At 45.4% G+C, this 19,427-nt stretch overlaps 7 protein-coding genes across 7 annotated transcripts; 3 read left to right on the top strand and 4 right to left on the bottom strand.

Annotated features, from left to right (window-relative positions):
• Window positions 1–375: 375 nt before the first annotated feature.
• Window positions 376–1,925, top strand: ASPZODRAFT_19234 (hypothetical protein; the record flags this gene model as incomplete). The annotated part of the gene is made up of 7 exons (XM_022727359.1): window positions 376–774; window positions 823–886; window positions 945–1,030; window positions 1,080–1,364; window positions 1,431–1,709; window positions 1,759–1,801; window positions 1,852–1,925. 7 exons carry the CDS (start codon window positions 376–378, stop codon window positions 1,923–1,925), a joined length of 1,230 nt encoding a protein of 409 aa, XP_022578021.1.
• A 645-nt stretch (window positions 1,926–2,570) lies between these two features.
• On the bottom strand, window positions 2,571–3,531 carry ASPZODRAFT_19233 (hypothetical protein; the record flags this gene model as incomplete). Its single annotated transcript, XM_022727358.1, has 5 exons — window positions 2,571–2,587; window positions 2,629–2,764; window positions 2,823–2,994; window positions 3,194–3,324; window positions 3,364–3,531. 5 exons carry the CDS (start codon window positions 3,529–3,531, stop codon window positions 2,571–2,573), a joined length of 624 nt encoding a protein of 207 aa, XP_022578020.1.
• An 854-nt stretch (window positions 3,532–4,385) lies between these two features.
• On the top strand, window positions 4,386–6,365 carry ASPZODRAFT_74146 (hypothetical protein; the record flags this gene model as incomplete). Its single annotated transcript, XM_022729950.1, has 6 exons — window positions 4,386–4,615; window positions 4,681–4,759; window positions 4,819–5,089; window positions 5,148–5,651; window positions 5,722–5,882; window positions 5,943–6,365. The coding sequence occupies 6 exons, from the start codon at window positions 4,386–4,388 to the stop codon at window positions 6,363–6,365; spliced, it is 1,668 nt and encodes a 555-aa protein (XP_022578019.1).
• A 379-nt stretch (window positions 6,366–6,744) lies between these two features.
• On the bottom strand, window positions 6,745–7,794 carry ASPZODRAFT_73890 (hypothetical protein; the record flags this gene model as incomplete). Its single annotated transcript, XM_022729927.1, has 1 exon — window positions 6,745–7,794. One exon carries the CDS (start codon window positions 7,792–7,794, stop codon window positions 6,745–6,747), a length of 1,050 nt encoding a protein of 349 aa, XP_022578018.1.
• Window positions 7,795–10,184: 2,390 nt separating this feature from the next.
• On the top strand, window positions 10,185–12,215 carry ASPZODRAFT_161462 (hypothetical protein; the record flags this gene model as incomplete). The annotated part of the gene is made up of 4 exons (XM_022726517.1): window positions 10,185–10,300; window positions 10,356–11,204; window positions 11,283–11,578; window positions 11,665–12,215. The coding sequence occupies 4 exons, from the start codon at window positions 10,185–10,187 to the stop codon at window positions 12,213–12,215; spliced, it is 1,812 nt and encodes a 603-aa protein (XP_022578017.1).
• Window positions 12,216–12,647: 432 nt separating this feature from the next.
• ASPZODRAFT_73792 (hypothetical protein) lies at window positions 12,648–13,769 on the bottom strand (the record flags this gene model as incomplete). Its single annotated transcript, XM_022729917.1, has 4 exons — window positions 12,648–12,783; window positions 12,837–12,922; window positions 12,981–13,457; window positions 13,506–13,769. 4 exons carry the CDS (start codon window positions 13,767–13,769, stop codon window positions 12,648–12,650), a joined length of 963 nt encoding a protein of 320 aa, XP_022578016.1.
• A 1,684-nt stretch (window positions 13,770–15,453) lies between these two features.
• ASPZODRAFT_135972 (hypothetical protein) lies at window positions 15,454–16,923 on the bottom strand. The gene is made up of 5 exons (XM_022723949.1): window positions 16,478–16,923; window positions 16,270–16,407; window positions 16,078–16,209; window positions 15,906–16,031; window positions 15,454–15,835 (listed from the first exon to the last, which is right to left on the bottom strand). The coding sequence occupies exons 1-5, from the start codon at window positions 16,915–16,917 to the stop codon at window positions 15,553–15,555; spliced, it is 1,119 nt and encodes a 372-aa protein (XP_022578015.1). The 5' UTR covers window positions 16,918–16,923; the 3' UTR covers window positions 15,454–15,552.
• Between the last annotated feature and the right edge of the window lie 2,504 nt (window positions 16,924–19,427).

Below are 19,427 nucleotides of genomic sequence, written 5' to 3'. Positions count from 1 at the left end.
CAAATATAAAAGTGTAAAGAGACAGTAGAATCAATGTTTCTGGATATAGTATAATCTGATTAAGGTTTACTCAGGACTTTTGATTGGATTATGGAGGGTTCTTAACTCACAATAGTATGGCATTATGTAGCAAGTATATCTACTATGATAAAGTATAACTATCTAAAAAGAGACATAAACTTGTTATTGTTATGTAGTGGAATCTTAATATTGTACTACAATCCCTTATATCTCCCTTGTTTGTGATACACAGAGCAGAATGAAAATGACGCATACTAAAGTATACTCAATCAAGAATATATATTGCTGTCTAACAATGTCTAAAACATGATTATGAACACTCTTATATAATATCTACTATTATTAACATCAACCATGTCTCAACCCCCTAGCTATACAGCAGATAATTCCCCCCCATCTTATGAGGCCCTGGTAAAGCGCTTTGAAGATGCAGTCGGCTCCAACCCAACCCCAGAAAAATACCTCAGCGTTGCTGATACTTTCACGACTGAGGAGATCACTATTCTCGCTGATGGCTCAGAAATTGTCCCCCCCCCGGTTGACAGTGATGAGGAAAAGGCCAAGTTCAAGGCCTCAGCCGCTAGCACGCGGGAAACTGAGATCTTCAAGGCTGTAATGAAGGCTGCTTCTGAGGGGGCTACTGTGGCTGCCTTTAGGCTACGCAGCATGCTTCAGGAAATTCATCTGAAGATCATTGAGCTTGATCGCATTGAACGGTCTGGCTTTGAGCCAGAGATGAGGGGATTTGTCTTGGTACTTTCTTGTGTGTACATTTACCGGATTTATATTGACGTTGGATAGGAGTATGATGCAATTCTCAGGATTATCAGCATTGCAGCGGCAGAAATCAAGGCAGATGGAGGTCGTGAGTTATTTCATTCCTGTTGATTTTGGATCTGGTCGGGCTGAGTTGAATGATTTAGGCTTCGATGTGATGCTGATTCCTGTCTGTCTAAACCCCGATGTCTCTAATACCACGAAGAGAACATTACTACTTCGCTTTATTGCTGTAAGATCAAAACATATCTTAAAGGTTTTATGGATGTTTGACTAGCCAGGACGCCGAAAATCATGAACAAACATCACAGGAAGCTCAAGACCGACTGCGTACTTTAAAAACCAATTTGATCAGCTTTGTGACCCGGTTTGACGATTGGGGGAAAGAGAGGGAAGGCGAACTCGAGCAACAAATACAGGATCTGCAGGAAGAGATTAACCAGCTTCGAGATGAAATTCTGAAAGCTACCAAGGACATTGAAACTCTCCAGGCCATCCAAAAGATCTTTGCCAGCATGTCCCTGTTTGCTCTAATCTTCAGTGGCCCAGTGGCTGCAATTATCGCAGTAATTTATCCCCAGTTCTGAAATCTTACCCTCTCAATGAATTTTCAAAACTAATGTACAGCTCAGATCGGCGGAATGATCGGTGTGGCTGGCACAGCAATCGCCATCGCTGCTAAGAACAAACTAATTGAACATTTGAATCACAACATCCTAGGGAAGGAAGGTGATATTGATAGAGCGCGTGAAAAGATTGTCATCATCCAGAACACACGCGCCGGACTCACCATGTTACGGGACACTAATTTGACCTCTATCTCCGAGGATGTGAATCTGCTGGATAGTTTCTGGAACAGAGCAAAGCAAGACGCATATTCGCTATTGAGATATGTAGATGGCGACACCGAGGTGAGTGGTATACTATTTATATGTGGAACCTTGCCGGCTAACAGGATAGTCTGAATATGTTGAGGATTACTTGGAATTCGGACTCGAAACCTGTATTTTCGCCCTTCTGTTATGACTAGAGCAATGGCGCTGACTTCTACAGATAAGGACCTGGCTGAGTATATTGGGGACTTTGGACGATCCATCACCAACACCATGACAGAGATAGGAATTTAGTTCAAGGGATCTCTGGACGAGTCTAGGCACGTCTTTGCTTCTGCTCATGATTAGATGCCTCTGTGATACAGAGAATGGAGTTTACATTGATTATGGAATAATGTGGCAAAATCATTATATCAAATTATATCCATTATCTTGCCTACCTCTATACATAGCAGGAAGGGTTTCAGTCTAAGTTGTATATAGTACGATGATATATATCTACTTTAAGATAGGGTCAGATTAAAGACAAAAACCTGCACCCTATATAAGAACATACTCTCTATACCCCTAGGTTAAAGCCAAATAGAATAGACTCAATCTACGGCCAAGTATAAAAGAAAAAAACATACAACAGTAGGGATTCGCTGGTGGTCACCCACCCAACTACTAACCTACCGGCGTGTGGCTTGAGTACGGCTGAGCGGACGGGAAGCCCTATTTTCCACACCCTGTGGTCGTATGTGATAGACAACTATAAAAGAAGGATTATATAGATTGCAAAGGTTGATAGAATACTCTTGATCCTGAAGAGGAGATGCCTGTTATGATCACTCACTAGGTAGAACTACAGATATAGCAGTCAGGCAGGAATAAGAGGCGATCAACAACCAAAAGGGATAAATCATTTCCTTCTATAAATAATGTTTATAGAGTGGTAATTTATGTATAATTAAGGACTATCAGGATGATTAAACCATGTATGTGAATCCCAGCACACCAAAGATGACTGATTTCCCCTGGTCAGCGCGGCGGTTTGCCCAGCGGAGCGTGATCATAAGGATAGTGGGAAAGGCAAAAGTGGTGCCACAGCAGGACATGATGGCAATGATGCCAGGGACATACTTGGGGGCATCCTAAAGAGAAGATCAGAATATGAATAGACACCACCAATATTCTCACACAAGCTCTCACCTGCGTGCGGAAAATGAGGGTGGCAAAAATACCGCCGATGCCGCCAAACACGATCAGGATGGCACTGTAGATGGAGCGTCGGGCATCGCCATGGATGTTATTCGCTTGCCAGGCCAAAACACTTGTTAGAAGAGCGCTGACGCCGATCTCTCCCAAGAAGACTCCAAAATATCTAAACAGTCAGTATATCTCAGTTTGACCCTAAGAAAGGAGAAATTCTTGAAGAAATGCTGGATGAATGCTTAATCTTACCTGGGGATCGGGTAGGTTGAAAAGCCGGTCTTGGATTAGCCGATGATGCCTACGATAGTGAGAATGGAGACAAAGGATCCATGGACTTGCCGGTGGTCTTTTAGCACAGCAGGGATCACGGATACAAGGGCAGGAAGAGGGCAAACACATAGGATCCCATGGCGCCAGTCATATACATAAAGGCAAAGATAAACGTCTTGGGATCCAACGCAGCCTCAAGTATCCTGGATGCAGTGACGGGTTCAATGTGCTGAGCAGTGCTGCGGTCAGCTTACAGGCAATGAAGAACCAGCGCAGCCTCATCTGCCGTCAAGAAGGTGTTGCGCGAAGAGCCAGGGAAATCAATCAGGACAAAAGGGATGATTAGGCTAATGTCGGCGGTAATGGCGTCCTGGACGATATAGATCCAACGCCAGCCACCTGTTACCGGGTCCTTGGCGATATGAATGAGTCCCATCCAGCGCGCAGGGCCAACCTGGAACACCAATATGGCATTAAAGAGAAGAACAGAAGAATAAAATAAGAAGAGAAGAAGAAGAAGAAGAAGAAGAAGCATAGGTTTAAATGCATGTCACTATATTTTTCGCCATTCTAGCTGCCTCCGCTGCCTCAGGCATCGCCGCCGCGACACGAGCTGTCAGCGGGATTGCAGGAGCATGAATGATCGCCCTCATCTCTGTGATCATCACTGGTAAGTCTATCGCTACAGATCCGATTACTCCTGCGAATCTTCAGATCTCGTCCCCCTCCGTGAAGTCGCTGGCCGGAGAGGACTTGCACACTGCCGCCTAGTTTGCTGTAATCCCTTCTCCTTGTATGTTTTTTCGAACTGTCTGTCCCTCTTTTTTTATTTCTTTTTAAATCAACTCCACAAGTTTCTCGATCCTCAAGTGGGTCTGTCTACCCTGTCCTGGATCAGACTAACCAACCTCAGCTTTTATGCGCATGATGTGTACTAGTATTATAGGATATGGTAACTAATACTAGCTATCTATCAACTCTATCCTACTAGGAGTTGGGGTAAAATTAACCCTCACAATAAGCCCCAGGGAAAGATTCGGGCTTAGATGGAGACAAGCCTCGGATTTTGAGGACAACCAGGAAAAAATCCCTGATCGAGCTCGGACTGTGAAGCAGACTCCGATCTTCAGTCCGGTCCAAATCCGATGGATTTCGGAATTGAAGTCCGCTTCACCCCCAAACCAATGAGCACTGAAGTTGAATTAAATAAGAGAATATAACTCTATGATTCTTTCATAATTATCCTAGCCATCACAGTGTCTCATCAGCACCACAAGTGCTTGTCCTGCCATGGCCGAGACAAATGCAAACCAGCCGCTAGAAACTCAAGACGGCGCCGAAATGAGCGCTTCCAGTGATGATGGAGAGCCCAAGCACGAATATCCTTCGGGCCTGGCAGTGGCCTTTATCCTCATCTCAGTCACGCTGGCTTATTTCCTATTCTTCCTTGATCTTGCTGTCATTTCCACCGCCAGTCCGTCCATTACCTCCCAGTTCAACTCCTTGGTGGACGTCGGTTGGTAAGTCATTATCTTTTGTCTGGATTGAACCGGTTCATCTGTGAGATGCTGATCCATTCCTCTAGGTATGGTGGTGGTTACCAGCTCGGAAGTGCAGCCTTGCAGCCGTTGAGCGGCAAGATCTACAGTCGGTTCTCTATCAAGGTATGTCTTGATTCATGTCATGGATCATGCCAAGTCAATGCTGACAAGCTCAAATATAGTGGACCTTTTTTGTCTTCTTCCTCATCTTTGAAGTCGGATCTGCCATTTGCGGAGCAGCTCAGTCGTCGGCCATGTTCATCGCCGGCCGTGTTATTGCGGGCATGGGTTCTGCTGGAGTGGCCAACGGCGCAGTGACTACCATTTCTGCCATCCTCCCAGTGCAAAAACAGGCGCTTTTCATGGGACTCAACATGGGCATGGGCCAGCTGGGCCTTGCTACGGGGCCTATCATTGGAGGCGCTTTTACCACGAATGTGTCCTGGCGGTGGTGTACGTTATTCCATTATTCCATTGGAAACCTCCAATACACTGACATTCCTCTTGTTAGGCTTTTATATCAACCTCCCCCTAGGCGCTGCTGTTGGCGCATTTCTTCTCTTCAATACAATTCCCGAACCGAAACCAAAGGATCCGCCTCTGCAGATTCTTCGCTCTGTCATCAAGGAGCTCGATCTCATTGGATTCCTGCTTGTTTGCCCGGCGGTGGTGATGTTCCTCTTGGGTCTCCAGTTTGGCGGCAACGAGTATGCCTGGGACAGTCCGGTTGTCATCGGCTTGATCATCGGCGGTGCTGCTACCTTTGCTGTGTTCCTTGTCTGGGAATGGCGCCAGGGAGACGATGCGATGGTGCCACTTGCCATGCTCAAACACCGAGTGATTTGGTCGGCTGCAGCGACAATGTTCTTCAGCCTGTCCAGTGTTCTTGTGGCCGATTTCTACATTGCCATCTATTTCCAGTCAATTGGCGATGACACGCCCCTGATGAGTGGTGTTCATATGCTGCCAATCACCCTCGGTATTGTTCTCTTTACCATGGTCTCGGGCACCCTAAGTAAGTGTCTTCTGCCATTAACCTTGGCCGTAAAGTGCTTTGTCCATTGACCTTCACTGACACTGAACAGTTTCTGTTTTGGGCTACTATCTCCCATTTCTTCTTGCCGGCGGTGCCATATCATCGATTGGCTACGGACTCTTATCGAAATTGAGCCCTACGACTCCGACTGCAACATGGATTGGGTATCAAGTTCTGTACGGTGTCGGAAGCGGGTGTACAACTGCGGCAGTAAGTTCAATCTTCTTGTCAAACAATAAGCGCATTAGCTGATATGCCTCTTCCATTTAGCCCTACATCGCCATACAAAGCCTCGTGGCTCCAGAGCAGATTTCCCTTGCCATGGGCATTATCATCTTCTGGCAAAATATCGGTGGTGCCACTTCTCTGATCGCTGCCAACGCCATTTTCGATAACAGCCTTCGTTCAGAGCTTGAAAAACGCGCGGCGGAAATCAGCCTCTCTCCAGACACCATCATCAATGCTGGAGTCCGCTCCATCCGTTCACTGGTGTCTGGCTCCGAACTAACAGCTGTACTCGCCGCATACGCCAAAAGCGTCGACAAAGTCATGTACCTGGGCATTGCTGTCAGTCTCACCGTCATCGTGGTTTCTCCGGGACTTGGATGGAGGGACATTCGGAAGGTCAAGGCCCAGGAGCTTCAGGTACTCTCTAGCAAGTCTCCTAACAGGGTCGAGAAGATTCTGCAGTGACTGGCGAGAATTAGCGTTGAGTGATAAACTTGGAAAGGCTTTCATTCTGTTTATATCATCTACGGCTGATGCGGCTGCATGTTTACCGCTATAGTAGTTCTTTTTTATTCCTTTTAACTTCTATGCTACTTTTAGCAGTCAACTGGTTATTCAACTAGTTCTTTATAGAAAATTACCCTCATGTACCTATAGTAGCATTCCTTCATTTAGACAGTTTATATAATACTCGATATTTTCACTGATCATACCTAAGAGAAAGATAATGGCTTTATACTGAAGTCTGTCAGAAATCGCAGTAAAAGGGTATATTACAAAAGCTATATAATCGATCCATATGCTTCAATCTCTCCCTAAATAGAAGAGTGTCCCTTTCACCAAGCTAAAGCGTCACGACAAGTTTCTTTCCCGAGACACCCTTTCTCTGGAGATGGAGAGCGTCTTGAATCTTGGCCAGCCCTTTGCCCACAACATGCGGAGGAGGAGCTGGGACAAACTGGCCCTGCTCGAGTGCCTGCGGCAGGAAATCCTCGTAGACATGGGAGACGACGCTATCAGGGTCAACTAAGCCGTTGACAAAAATGAATTTGGCCTCAACACCGGTCCTCATGCGCGTCCCGGTCGATTTGATCATGCCGCCCATCATGCTCATCAGGTATGTGCCCTTGCCAACAAATGTTGTAAGCTTCCCGGGAGGTATGATGACTCCGGCCACGGCGATGAATTTGCGGGTGAAGCTGGGATCGTGTTTCTTCATCACCGCGGTGCATGCCTTGACAGCACCATCGCCAATGGTGTAGGCACCGACCAGCTCGTGGTCTTTCAGTGCATCAAGGAGGTCTTTGGCTAACGTTTTGCTCTTGTAGTCAAAAACGTGGGTGGCCCCCAGACCCTTGACATAGTCAAAGTTCCTAGGCGACGATGTAGACAAGACTTGATAGCTAGCGGCCACAGCAAGCTGTACGGCATTGCTCCCAACACTTGAAGCGCCGCCGGTGACGATGACAGCACGCGGCTTGCCTGACTTGCCCACGACTTTGGTGGGGGCTGGGATCTTAGGCATGTCGAGAGCCAGATAGTTGGGGTGGAAGAGGCCGTACGCCGCAGTCCCGAGACCCAGTCCCAGGACACAAGCCTCTTCATAAGTGATGTTGGGTGGAATGGGTGTCAACATGTTCTGTCGCATTACTGTATAGAGCTGGAAAGCCCCCTCGGCCGGGCGATTGACCTCTTTCGCAATGGCCGCAGCACTTCCACAGACCCGGTCACCCACTTGAAACCTATCCACATCGGGGCCGACCTCAACGACTTCACCAGCAACATCGGTGCTAAAGATGAAGGGATAGTTGATGTAACCAGCAACCGCTGGGCCAGTATAAGAACCGAGGCAGGTCTTGATGAATAATAAGTGAGGCCGCCAAAGATGGGGCATAAGCATTTTCCAGCCTACATTTCCTCAGAGTAGAAGGATCTATACCGGAAGGATCTAAATCCCAGAAATTTGTATCAGAGATCTGGCACTGGGAACCCTAAGTGCATAACTTTTTATTAATAGATCTATTTTAAGATTAGAATAGCTGAGTGCCAGACTCAAATTAATCATTCTACGATCTCTACTTCAACAAATGGGGACCATGAATGATTAAGACCTGATATATCAACTTATACTACACCAGAAACACCAGAGTCATTGCTTTATGGCGTCTTCGACGGGGAAAAGACTTTGGCCGCAGCTCATATTTGCGTGCAAGGAATGCCGCAGACGCAAAGCATGATGTGACAGAGCATAATTAAGGTGTAGCTTCTATGCTAAGAATAGCATGGAGTACATCATGATAGAAAAGCAACAGTAAAGGGGTCCTATAAAAGGCAAGCTTAACTTAATATAGTCAGAACTTGGTTCATTGAATCCTATTTGTTTTATAGTCCCTTTCCCCAAGATCTGTTTCTATAAGTAGTTGAGTATAGATCCAATCCTACCCCATGTTTTCAATCTTTCATTGTCATGATGCTTCCTTGCCATGCGGCCTATGGGCTTGTTCCTATTGCATGTTCATCTGATTTTTCCCATTCACCCTTTTGGGAACCTTTGAGCAGATTAATAAGATAGGATTTATTCTACAAAGCATCCCTGCAATGCCATCTTGGATAATATCTTTAGCCTTAACCTGCCCTGTTTATGATCTATCTGTCACAGCTGCAAGACCCGTAGGAACATTAACATGGAGCTCAAAGATCAAGATAATAGATCCTATCTGGGCCAAACTGTACAAGCACTCCAAGCCTCCCTAACGGTCTCTTGAGCTTGTTGACAGCCCCATGTAAAAATCAACTGTCTTTCGACAGAGTACACGCGATATGTCCCATCATATATCGCCGGTGATACTTCGCATTAGTGATACAGAATAATCATACACCTGCTCAATCATGTTTCCGTTTGGCTATGCAAACCCTTGCTGCAGCAATTTCTGCCCATTGGTGTCATCTCATCGAACAGCTCTATTCTGAGAAATGTAGTCTACTCGAAACCAAGAGCTAGATCTTAGCTAACCCTAGGGACAAGCTCCAGCTTGAGTAAATCTATATCTGGTTGCTTCTGAGCCATTACGAGATCCTACGAGTAGGTATCTACCAGGCCATGCTAACGGCTAGTCGTGCTTTTCGCGTCCAGATGGCTCGTCTCTCTTACATTGATACCACAGGTGGCCATTTACCAGCGTCTAATCTGGTTTTCTCTTCTTCCTTGTCGTCTTCAGCATTATCTTCCTCGCCTTCGCACCTTTTAGCTTGCTGCCTTGCTTGTCTGCGTCCCTCGGCACCGAATCTAGTGAGACTTTTGTTGACGCCGAAGAAAGGAGGCAAGCATTTTGGCTGACATTACTTATAAAATGATTGGCCTCTAACACTTTAAGAAGAAATAGTATATTGCTGCTTTCAAAAATCCTTTGCTACACACCTTAATCATATAAGCTTAGCTAATAATTCCATTTAATGGATTTCTTTATATAGTGCACTTCTAATCAGCAGGTCCTGGCAGCAACACACTAGAGTCACGCTGCATAGGCAGCTTCTAAATTTATATATCTAGCTAAGGTAGTATAGTACTCAGCCCCTTGAAAGCTCACCCTTTATTGCCTGATAGTTTGGCGTGTGCGGCCACCTTTCTCTCTACACATGCCGGACGCCATGGTGGCGACTATGATGGCGTCCAGGATCTGCTCTAAGCATTAGTAGAGTTGAAGATACCCACAGTCTTATGTGAGATTCCATACTGACCTTAACAATACAATAATAAAAGGGGACCTTGTATAGAACCTACTATATTTGTTTTAATAGACATCTCAGGTTTTAAATCTGCTTCTTTTAATCTTCCTGTGAATGTCAAATGGTTTGATTATTTGGCAAGAGTTTTAATAGTGTTGATGATATTATGATAACCTTGCCATCTAGTATCTAGGTTCTATGATTTGAAGCGACAAAAGTCCTGATCCTAACCAAAGTCCGCCATACCTGCCATCGTGCATGAGACATTCATAAACGGAGTTCGGAGGGGCAAATCCGGAGACCCCTTACAACCTTGGAAGGTCCACAGTCATCATTATAGCATAGCCAATTACATGAATGGGTGGGATGTGTAATTATATTATATAACTATAAAGATGAAGTATCATGATATAGATTACTAGTAAATCCGGCGGACCGGCCTCCGTTCCATAAGCAAAGAACAAAGATGTGTCTCTAGGCACCTATAATTAACTGACATCCATGGATATCCTGAGCATCCAGCATAGTCTGCCCTACCGATTACTAATCATTATGCTAATGGAGAGATCAAAACCAGCCCCCAGCTCAACCAGCACCTATGGCCAGGCTTACACCCCTTGCTATAAGGCAAAGTGCCGGTGTGTGCGTGCTGCAAATGGCGACAATTGCGAAAGGTTGTTGATACAGAATACCTGTTGATATTGGACATTGAGCTCACTCATTTCCAAGATGTATCCGCCTTGGAAAAAGATGTGAGGCATCAGAGTCGGTTCGCAAGCGTAATACTTCAACAACCCCAGCCGATGTGTCCGATACACGCATCGCTCGGCTAGAAGACAAGATGGAGAGCTTGCTTTCTGCAATGACAGCTTTTGTCAGTACTCCAGGGGGCTCATTGTCTTCAATCAACATTCTGCAAACCCCTTCCTCCAACAGGGCTCTGGTAACTCCCACAAGCACTAATCTGTGCTTCAATGAGGGGCCTGCCTTTTCGACGAAACCAATGAACACAGTATCGCCAAATTCCAATTCGCTGTTGGGGTCTAATCCTTATTCTTTGTCGCCTTCTTTTCCCTTGGCAAATCTGTCCGACGAGCGGCTTCATTTTTTCCGATCTCGCATGCTGCCGTCTTTCCCCTTTCTCAACCTTACCCCAGACATGACGAGCTGGTATCTACGTCAAAAAAGGCCATTTTTGCTCCAATCCATTCGCACCGTTACCACTTTCTCGACACAGGAAAGATTCATCCAATCTGAGGAGTTGAAGCGTCTTCTGTTGACATCTGCTTTGATCAAAGTCGAGTCAAATATCGACCTACTGCTTGGACTACTAACCTATCTAGCATGGAGTACCGACGCCTTTCTTGGCAGGGCAGATCTGGTCTCTCGTCTCATGATGCTCGCCATCTCAATGATATATGATCTGTGGTTGTTTAAATCATCCTCGCCAGACGCACAAATCATGATGACTATTACTCAAGGGCGGGATGAAAAGGGTCATATTCCCGGCGACGAAACACCCCATGACTTATTGGAAAGGCAGCGGGCAGTACTGGCATGTTTTATTTTGAGCTCCAAGTGCGTATGGCCCTCTTTGCCTTGTGCATTACTCTGGGAAATCCAGGGAACAATTCACACTGACACATGGCTCTGTAGTGTTTCGTCACATCTTAGGCGTCAAGATGCTCTACAATGGACTCCACAGATGGAAGAGGCACTGCAATTCATCACAATAAGCAAGGCATGCGCCGCCGATCAGCTGTTCGTCGCTCAAGTACGCTTGCAACTGTTGAAGCAGAGAGCCAGCGATGTCCAACAGCAGGACGAGACAAATTGCACTCGCACAGGAATGGCTTCTGCGGCCTCAGTTCCTCGCATATTGTATTTGAAGACCTTACGAAGGCAGCTACATGAGTTGAAGTCTTCATTTAGTGCAGATCTCCAACAGATCAGTAAGCCATGAACAATGTTGTAATCTGCCTCTACTGCAAGATGGTTAATACCTTGACCTGGGGTGAACCCCGGACTTGACATGCAGATATTCTCAACACACATGCGCAATACGTCGAATTGTACATCAATCAGCTAGCGAATTCAATCAGTCAAGATGCGCCTCCTCTAGATCTAGCTGGCAGACGGGGTGACGGTGGGATTCTACGGGGATTTGAACGCCTCGATTGTTTATGGCAGTCTGTCGAGAACGTCAAATCGTGGCTGGCTACCTTTTATGAAATACCTCCCTCAAAGCTCGTCGGTCAACCCTTTCATTTTTGGTCACAGATGGTTCTGAGTATCACACTCTTGAAATATCTTTCAACTCTTACAGACCCAGATTGGAATGTCCAAGCGGTTCGAAGCAGAGTTAACCCCATATCGACGATGGATTCCATGCTGAACAGGCTCGGGATGTGCAATAAGGAGCCAGAGCTTCAGTGCAGTGATCATCTCCTGGGGTATCTATCCAAACTTTTATTCAGATGTCGGGTTTGGGCTGAATATCGGTGGGGTCTATCTTCTGATACCAGGGCGTGTCAGAGTGAAGGTCACAGTAACCATATCCCTGATTTAGATGAGATGGTCTGGATGTAGTCTATGGATTTGGGAAATGACCAATGGTTTGAGAATGTACTGGGGATGCCCGCAAATCTCTAATAGTTCTATTTCAACTTATCAGTGTGTCATTTGTAAGCAATTGAAGTCTCAATAACTGCTGTATACCAAGAGTATACACCTCACGCCGTTCATATTCCATTTGGTCTTTCGAGACGAAGATATATACTAGTTACTTTCGAGTTCAACATCTGGAACAACAACAGCTCTGGGCGCCCTTTGCCCTCAATCACGTCCATGTCTTTCCGATTTGCTTTGAAATCATTCAGTATGGTTTTACACCACCCAGCATCATCCCTCTTAGAACATAAGCTGTTATTAGACCTTCAAGTTTAGTTGGGAAGTTTACTTTAGGTATTATATAAAAAGCGCATCAAAATAGGTTCTCGATAACACTCCCAGATGATTCACCTAGACCGCTGGCCACCCACTAGACCAATCAATCACATTCCATCCAAACTGTTTTTCATCATCTGCATAACCAATTGAAGTATTGGTGTAGGCATAGTAAAGCACTGAGCCATAAGTTGGGTCGTCGTATACACCCCTATACCTTATTAGCAATGCAAAATTCAGGACAAGCCATGGAATAATACTGACTGTCCACCAGGTCCATAAACCTCTCCGTGGCTTTCCAATACAACTGTGCCACCTCCATCTGAGCATGCCACCCCGTCTGCATCAACCTACACCAGTTAGATGAAGAGATGCGAGCAAGAGGATCTTCCTTTGAGACAAACTCACAAAGTCGCCAGTGCCAGTCTCGGAGCGACAGACCTTGATGTGATACTCTTGGCCTGTTGCCGGCATGTCCACATCGTAGTCGCAGCAGATTCCCCACGAATAGAACAGGTAATAATAATCGCCATTCTGGTACATGTAGGAGCCTTCCTCGGGGTGGTCGCCGTCCGGGTAATAGGCAAGGTTGTACGAAGACCCGCTGGCGGCCGTGGCCTCGGAGTTCATCTCCACTTGATAGATATCATCCCAGAACGAGCCGAATTGCATGTAGTAAGTGCCGTCGATTTCGATCAGGCTGGGGTCGATCGCGTTGTAGTCTTTCGAGGAGGAGGATACGATTCCAACGGAGCCGTGGTCGGTCCAGGAGTCCAGGTCCATAGTCTCAGATGTCGCCAGGCCGATTGCAGAGTCCTGCGACCCGAATGTCGAGACGGCGTAGTAGACGTAATATAATCCGTCGATATAATGAGCGTCGGGGGCCTGACAATCAGTACATACTAGGCGTATCCTCAAACGTCATAAACTCACCCAAAGATCGGTGTTCCCAGCAAGGTCAATCGACGAGCCATCTGGCAGCATAGATCCCACCACTGTCCACGGCCCGGCAATGTCAGATGCAGTCACGTAGTAAATCTCATCTCCGGTCGAGAAGCGAAAGTAGGTGTTGTCTGACGACCTGATTATGACTGTAGGGTCATAAACAACGCATTCGCCGGAGCAGCCGCCTGGATTCGCATATCCATATGCTAATGCTGCAAACAGCGTCACTGTTAGTGCTGAAGAAGAAGGCATGATGGCAAATGGTGAGCATCAAATCACACTATTCATGACGAGGAGTCTCACTGACTCTATTTATCTTTGTCAACAGCATCCCCCTTGCGAGTTTCACCAGGGGAGCTATTCGTGGAAATACACTATACACTTGGTCTGACACGGATAGATGGCCTTGTCACATACGGCCCTTTCCAGCAGGCCAAAGACTGAACATGGGCAAACACCATGTGGGGTTGATCTGATGACTGTTGTGAAGCTGTAACCAAGGTGAGGAAAATGGCGCATGGATGAAACACGGGGCGCGCCGAGTGGTGGATTTGGTTTATTCCTAACATCAGTAGAAATCTCTGGCAAGAGTTAATCCTTGTTGTTTTATTATCTTAGTATTTTATGCTAGATGAATCTCCTGTATTTATTGTAGGATGCATGGCAGCCCCACTAATAGTCATCAATTAGGCAGTTTTCTTAAGCTGGAAGACTTGTTTTATATAGATATATATTCTCTCCATCATATATAGCTCTGTCATAATATATGCTATGGAATACCGATTTGAGGTAACACCCCGTGCCCAGTGCTCTATAGGAATTCTATCTCTTATTTAGTTCCAGTCGACAATACTCTTGAATCTCGCTTTACCCGGCGTGAAAGAGCGGGGTAAATTTCTCCACATGCAGTCCCATGAGATTCTTCAAGGTGTTAGTATTCTGCATGACGCGGTGAACCCCAATACTCGCAGGGTCCAGCAAGGCCCCAGTCTCGCAGAGCAACAGCGTCATTGGTCCATGGAATGGCTAGTATTCCCCGCATGTGAATTTGCGTGTATTTCAGGGTTAGGGTTTCAGTTTTGTAAAAAAGGAAATACATAGATAGGGAAGATGATATTATGATTGCTGTTACTTGGCCGTCAAAATTACGCTTGGACCATTTCTTCGGGAGTGGGCATGTTCACGACCATCACATAGAAGATATTCTGTACGCCAATATCAGGACTATTCTTATAACTACCGGAGGGATGGGATAAATTAGGTTAAAAGGACCAGCAGGGTTGTAAATTCTTTGCTGACGATTCTTTACAGCCTAGAAAGCCAGGCCAATCAGCCCTCCTCCAAACACTCCAAATCCTCCACCCATTTGATATGTTCGATCAGCGTATTTAGGGAGAAATTCCGGTTTCCCTCCTTACATCAGAGGGCTATCCGGATCCGCGGCGAGCTGGTAATGATCAATGTATATAATGATATATATAAACCCATAGATATATGGATTTTGAAGAAAGAATGTATTCAAAATATAGCTTCGCCCTGACCCATAATATCATTACAAGGTCAGAGATCGGCATAAAGCCAAGTAGAAGACTGGCTTAGAATTTAATAAGACCCGAAAGACTCCCGCTGACGGTGATATGTCCGCCACCTCCCACTTCATGCCAGCCCTAAGCCCCCAGATGTTGAGATACCTTAACCTGAAACACCCTCCCCTTTTCTCGAGTGTGTCGTAAAGATGTGACTAGCTAACTAGGGTTTGGAAATAAGATTCTATACAGCGTGAAATGCAAGGGTGAGTCGGATCTGCTGTATTACTTTCTCATTATTGAACCTGATCATCACTGGCTAATAGAATGAAAATAAACTGTAGTACTCTCCCTAGCAGTCTATACCATCCCCTATTCATGGTTAGCATAGTAGGTATAGGAATAGCTGTTGCTAGTATCAGTTACTTGAATTCTATTTTCGAGAATAGGCTCTCAATACAGCTAGGGTTGAAATTTGGGATTTCAGCTGCTTCCTTTCACATCAAACACTACTTGCGACCTCTCAAACAAAAGAAATATGCCACCGCCGCCAGGATAATAAACCCCCCCAGACCAACACCGACCCCGACCCCAATCTTGGCTATCTCCGCCAGGCCGGAATGACCTGCGGCAGGCGTGGCCACAGTAGTGCTACTTCCATAGCAACCTGAGCTCCCGTCGCTTGTGTTTAAGCTGCTCTGGGCGGCAGCCTGGTCGTATCCCGTGCAGTTGACGTCCAGCGAGCTGGAGATGTAGATCCGATTGGCGGATGTAAGCTGGGGGAAGTATACACTGCCAATACAAGTCTCAGCGTGACAAAGGAAACTCATACTTATTGAATGGATAGCGGGACTCGACTCACTCGGTAACATTCCCTGTAATCTCAATAGTATTTGCTTTCACAAGACTGGTGAAGTTGAGGCTCAGCGGCGACGAAGCAGAGATCGAGATCGTGGCATTTGTTTCGACCAGCGAGGGGAGAGAAATACTAAATCTGTGAATTGAAGGCTACTCCTGTATGATAGCTTATTTACCTGCTGAAATTCCCGCCGATGGCCAGCCCGCCTGTCACTTCACTCAGACGCGGAAGATCCAAAGCAATGGCATCGCCTGAGTTGCCGATTTGAGTGGCAGAATAAGCCGACTTTAGCCGTGGCAAGTAAATGCTGATCGCATTAGATCAAAGTGCTAAAGTATCCAATTTATAATATTATATATATGCTCACTTCGACACCGTTCCTGTAATCACAATTTCAGTCGCGGTGCGTAGGAGAGGAAAATCGACGGCGAAAGGCTCCGCTGAAGATACCTCATTGTCAAGGGATAGCATGCCCGTGATGTTTTCGAGCATTGGAAAGTTTAAACTGGCATTGATTAACTATCTTATGCCTTGACTAAATGTCTGTTGGACTCTCAACAGGATCTAATGCTTACTATAGAGTCTTCCCCCCGACGTCTATCGAGTCTATGGCAGTGATAAGAGGGATATCAACAGTGAGCGCCTCCTCTGTGTCTAGCCTGAGAGCTAGAAAATCAGTCATTCTCGGCGCTGAGAAGTTACGCAGGCGCGGCGTGCTCCCGGCAATGAAGTTGTAGCCCTGCACCACGTCCGGCAGGAGAATCTCTGTTAAACCCGGCACAGACAGATTCGTCGAGATCGCGGCGGACAGGTTCGTGACGCCCGCAAAGCTCGCCGCCCCACTGAACGACGAATCGATCTCGATCTTGCGCCCAAAGGTCGTGCAGTCAGCCAGGGCGGCAGCAAGGGCTGTTTGGCTGTCGACTACGACAGTGCTCCCGGACAGACAGTCTGCCGCAGCAGACGCCGCCAGGAGCACTCCGATGGCGAAATAATGGGTGCCGTGTGAAATCATGGCGGATAGTATGGTGAGCATGAGAAAAGAGCATCATACGTTGCTTATAGTTAGTTTCTCTCAGGGGATATCATGCCCAAGCCAAGCCCCGACTAATCGGGGCCGAGAAACAAAACCAATCAAGCCTATCCATATCAACGCTAGAGAGTAGTCTGTCACGAGATAGCATCCTAGGCTTATAAACTAGATTAGACCCTGAATCCTTTGAAGATATAGACAGATATAGAAAGTACCTACTGGAAATTACCTCACAGCCATTTTGAGTAATAAAGTTATATATAAGGATAATGAAATATAGGGTATAAAATGATATATAATGAATGCACTGGAATACTCTTAGTAATGACTAATACTATGGCTTCTAAGTACCTAGGTGGGTTATAACCAAGTAGTATATAAAGAAAGTAAACAGCCAGAGCAGGATTTCCAGACCATAAGATTAATTAATCCATATTTAATAATAACATATTCTAATAATAATAGACTTGATAAGACAGTCCTCGTGTTGTTCTATACCTGGATACTAGCCAGGCGATAAGCTGTGCTGTAGGAATCCTTCGAGACGCTATAGCTAGAGAAATATTAAACCTATCAAATCCATGGACATAAAACCAAAACATAAATTAGAAAACAAGGGATAAATAATAACAAACAAATAGAGGTGTTCTCCTCGTCCGTAAAGCCACATGGCGTGGGCCCAGCCCTTCCGATGGGTAGGTGTAGGTGTAAGCTCTTGAAATATATAATCTTCCCTTCAGAGAAACTTTAGTCTCTCTATCATAGGGCTAAAGCTTTAGGAATTAATTTTTCACCATTTATCTAATTAAATACTCTTTATCTTTCTGTCTAATATTCCTCCCTTTCATCAAGGAAGAAAATGGATTTTCATAAGGGATTTTCCTCCCAGACAACTGTCTGCCTATACACGTATCATCCTGAGCAGCTTCCTTGAGGTTGAAGACATGGTGCCGCTACAGCAAAAAGCCCGCTGGATGCAGCATAATCACTGGCGCTAGATGGTTATGCCTGAACCCCGTAGCTACGAGGGAATGTATGTGGTTACTTGACGTCGAATCATCTCTAGCAGTATCCCGCGACAGCTCGTTCCGCAGCAAACAAACCGGCGCCGACAACGTAGACAGAGATTGGCCAGGTCGAAGTTCACGACGATATCATTCAACGCATCTTTCAGCGGTTCCAACCTTCTCAGGGCTCTTTTGTCCCCATGCATGCCCCGGACAATATGGGTCTCAGGTCCTTCTACTCGGACTACGCTCAATTAAACCGCACCCAAAAGCTCAATTTGTGTCCCGATGGAGAGTAAAGATGTGTGAATAAATAGTGATGAAATGCAGCTTCATTGTACATCAATCCGGGGACTATATATTGCTCCTACTCCTGGTACTAGGCGATGCGGAATGTGGAAAAAAAGCATTATCAAGCCAAGTATCCTATCTATAGTAAGCTAAACTACCCTTTCGCCAGCATAATCCCCTCTATCAGGCTGACGTGGTGGCGTTAGAAGATATAAGAAGAATCCAATATAGTTACTAAATGATCAAAACCACAATTTCCTGTAAAATAGGAGTGTATAACTCTTTATACCTCAATCTTTCAAGCTCTGCCCATAGGGCAGTTTAGATATAGAAGATTATTTGGCTCTTAATTTGCAGTTCCCCACAACCCCGCATTCAGCGGGGAAAAGTTTATCGCAAATTTGAAATAAGGATATAAAAGTTATAAACCGATGAGTAGACTTATCTCTATACCACCTATCAGAATTTCGAGGAAAACGAAGGAAAGTTGAGGTATGAGAACCTTGAAAGATGAATAAATAACCAATGGTCAATAATCTAGGCTATACATCTCTGTCGCCTCTATGTTATGCATTATGCCAAGGAAACATCATCATATGATTACTTACTGAATTATTGCAATCATAGTACTGGTGTTTATTTTGGCTAATCCGTGTTGGAAAGTATAGATAATGGTGAATTTTCAGGGGGAGGAAGTGTTGAAGACCTGTTCACCAGAGTATAAGCCGACACTTGCTGATTACTAGTATTTGTATTGATTAATAGTGCCTGAATACTAAGACGTCTAGTAGAAGTATTATTGTAATTGAGATAATCCAGTGCTGTAGCAGGTTTCAAATATAAATAGCCAAGTAAAGGCCGATTGGAAGGCGGTATATCATTACGTGGCATTGTATAGAAGTAGAAAATGTTACCTCATTTTAATTCATAAATCCATGTAAAATGACGATGAATACCACTAGATATGTAGTTTGATTACTTTGACATCATGATAATGAACATATGACAGGGCTATTGAGTATACCACCTGCAGAATGTTACCTAAAGAGCAAGTCGGAAGTAAATCATCTTCCGTCTTGTAAATGAACCCTGCAGACAGCAAGAACGTTCTTACCCCTCAAAACGTCATAAATGTCATAAGACATGGTAGCTAATATATTAATATATAAGATAGCATAGTAGACAGGCGTTGAG

Source organism: Penicilliopsis zonata (genome assembly GCF_001890105.1).
Source record: "Penicilliopsis zonata CBS 506.65 unplaced genomic scaffold ASPZOscaffold_18, whole genome shotgun sequence".
Taxonomy (NCBI): Eukaryota; Fungi; Ascomycota; class Eurotiomycetes; order Eurotiales; family Aspergillaceae; genus Penicilliopsis; species Penicilliopsis zonata.
The sequence above is the reverse complement of the archived record's forward strand: the minus strand, read 5'-3'. Positions and strand labels throughout refer to the sequence as shown.